The sequence below is a fragment of the Daktulosphaira vitifoliae genome, unplaced genomic scaffold (assembly GCF_025091365.1).
Source record: "Daktulosphaira vitifoliae isolate Bord-2020 unplaced genomic scaffold, ASM2509136v1 Scaffold_1266, whole genome shotgun sequence".
In the NCBI taxonomy this organism is placed as follows: domain Eukaryota; kingdom Metazoa; phylum Arthropoda; class Insecta; order Hemiptera; family Phylloxeridae; genus Daktulosphaira; species Daktulosphaira vitifoliae.
In genome coordinates this window covers 1-2350 of record NW_026100826.1, presented here as the reverse complement: position 1 = coordinate 2350, position 2350 = coordinate 1, and the positions used below count along the sequence as shown (strand labels likewise).

The 2350-nt window shown below is 31.1% G+C and overlaps 1 protein-coding gene across 1 annotated transcript; it reads right to left on the bottom strand.

The window, feature by feature from the left end:
• Positions 1-99: 99 nt before the first annotated feature.
• LOC126909782 (SCAN domain-containing protein 3-like) lies at positions 100-2344 on the bottom strand. Its single transcript, XM_050692210.1, has one exon. It carries the CDS (start codon positions 1954-1956, stop codon positions 187-189), a length of 1770 nt encoding a protein of 589 aa, XP_050548167.1. The 5' UTR covers positions 1957-2344; the 3' UTR covers positions 100-186.
• Between the last annotated feature and the right edge of the window lie 6 nt (positions 2345-2350).

Here is a 2350-nt window from a genome sequence, read left to right as displayed (position 1 = left end):
CAGTGTTTCCCAAACTTTAAATATTTACCGCCCACTAAAAAAAAATACGTATTACAAACGCCCCCTTCCCTTTAAAAAATATATATTGATACAAAAGAATGCAATGGAAAATTATTTTATTGTTTACAAATAAGTTCATAATAAAGTTACTATAATATTGTACATACAGAAGTCAAAAATAATATCCTAATGAGATGGGTGTACCTGGTGTTTTGCTAGAAGTTGGTGTATGTTAGGCTCGATTTTCGTAAGAAGCATTCTCAAGTCCCCACGATTGGTTATTTGTAACCGTTGTCTTTTCTTTGTAAGTAGATTAGTAACTGCACTGAATCCACGTTCAACTAAGTAGGATGATGGAAATGCTATCAAAAATGTCTGTACAATAGCCCACAATCCAGGATAAAGTAAAGGTATCTGCTTTTGTAGCCAGAAAGTTTGGTATCCTTCCTTGAACTTGAATTTTAGTTCCTCATTTGTTGATAGTTCTATCAATTCTTCTTCTAATTTTGGAGAATTTATTATTTCTGCACTTGAAAATGGATCTAAAACCCATCCGGGTATGACCATTTTAAGAATATCTTCAAATCGTTTATTGAAATCGGAATGTAGTGCTTCCAAGTGTTGACAGTATGTAATTATATCTTCATCATTTTTTTGAACCATTGATAGATTTGGAAATTGTATAAATTCTTTTCGTCCTAAATTTATTTTGTACATAAGAAGTTTTTTTATAAATGCAGAAATAATATTTTTTGTTTTGATTAAAGTCAATTCATCACCTTGAAGCTGCAAGTTTGTTTCATTAAATTTTTTAAACAGATCTGTCAAATAAGCAATATCACTTTTATATTTTATTAAGTTGACTCGTAAAACATCATCTCTAGTTTCTAAAAATTCAAGCACCGAGTCAAACAACTTATAAAATCTATCCAAACAAGCACCCTTAGACAACCAACGAACTTCAGTGTGAAATAGCAATTTATTGAACTCTTCATCGTTTTCAGTACAAAGTTTTCCAAACAATCTGTCATTCAATGAATTATTTTTAATTTTATTTATAGCTGAAATTACATAATACAACGACTCATGTAAGCGCTCACTCAAATTTTTAGCAACCAAGTGTTGTCGATGAATGACACAATGTATAGCTAATATATTTGGTATTATTTTTTTTAAATAAGCAATAAAACCTCGATAACGTCCTACCATTGCTGGAGCACCATCGGTCGCTACTGATAAGATATTACACATAGGAATTTCTTTTTCTTTGAAAAATTCTTCCAATGTTTGAAAGATTGATTCTCCTTTAGTGTTAGTAACTAAATTTTTAACAAATAATAATTCTTGGCAAATCTTTTCTTCTTTTACGAATCGTACGTAAGCTAATAATAAGGCTTCGTTATCAGATAAGGTTGATTCATCAAGTTGTATGGAAAATTTGGTGGTTTTCAAATACTCGCATAATATTTCTTCAACCGATTGAGCCATTTCATCAATTCTTCTTTGGACTGTGTTATTACTTAAAGGAATTTTTTTAATAACATCAAAAGCTGGTTTATGCAGTACTGTGTTTAATACCTCGTTTATAGCTGGTATAATAAGTTCTTCACCAATAGTATGTGGTTTACCAGATTTGGCTATCAATAAAGAAATGTTGTACGAAGCACGCAATCCGTCATCGTCTTGTTTCGACGCTGTTGAAAACATGTTGACCAATGTTGGTTGTTTCAAAATTTTCTTCTCAAGTGTTTGAAAATCCAATAAACTCATATTTTTTTTATTAGGATGAACTTTTGTTAGATGTTCTTGCAGTCTTGACGGTTTCATAGCTTCATTTGAAAAAACTTTTTGGCAAATAAGACACATCGGTAATGTAATACTTGTAGGTGACTGAATAAATCCATACTTCAAATACTCAATATTATATTGCCTACATTTTTTCTTTGAATCGGCCATGATGTAGAAAACACGTAAATAAAATTATTAGAAAAACACGACAACATACAAGGTCGGTATCCACGAGTATACTAAATTATTAAGTACAAATATAAATCAGATAATACAATATTATAGTATAATATCGATATACCAAAATAACAATAATGTACTTGGTTGCTGTTAATGCGATAAAGACCTGTTATTCGTCAACAGACAACGAACAATTATTCTAAAAATACGAAATACACGCTTACAATAATTTGTACTACATAATGTTTAAAAAAAAATTGAAACAGTCACCGCCCCTTTTTTGTAATACAATGCCCCCTAATTAAGTATGTAACTTCAACTGCCCCCCTAGATAGCTATAGCGCCCCCAAGGGGGCGATATCGCCCACTTTGGGAAACACTG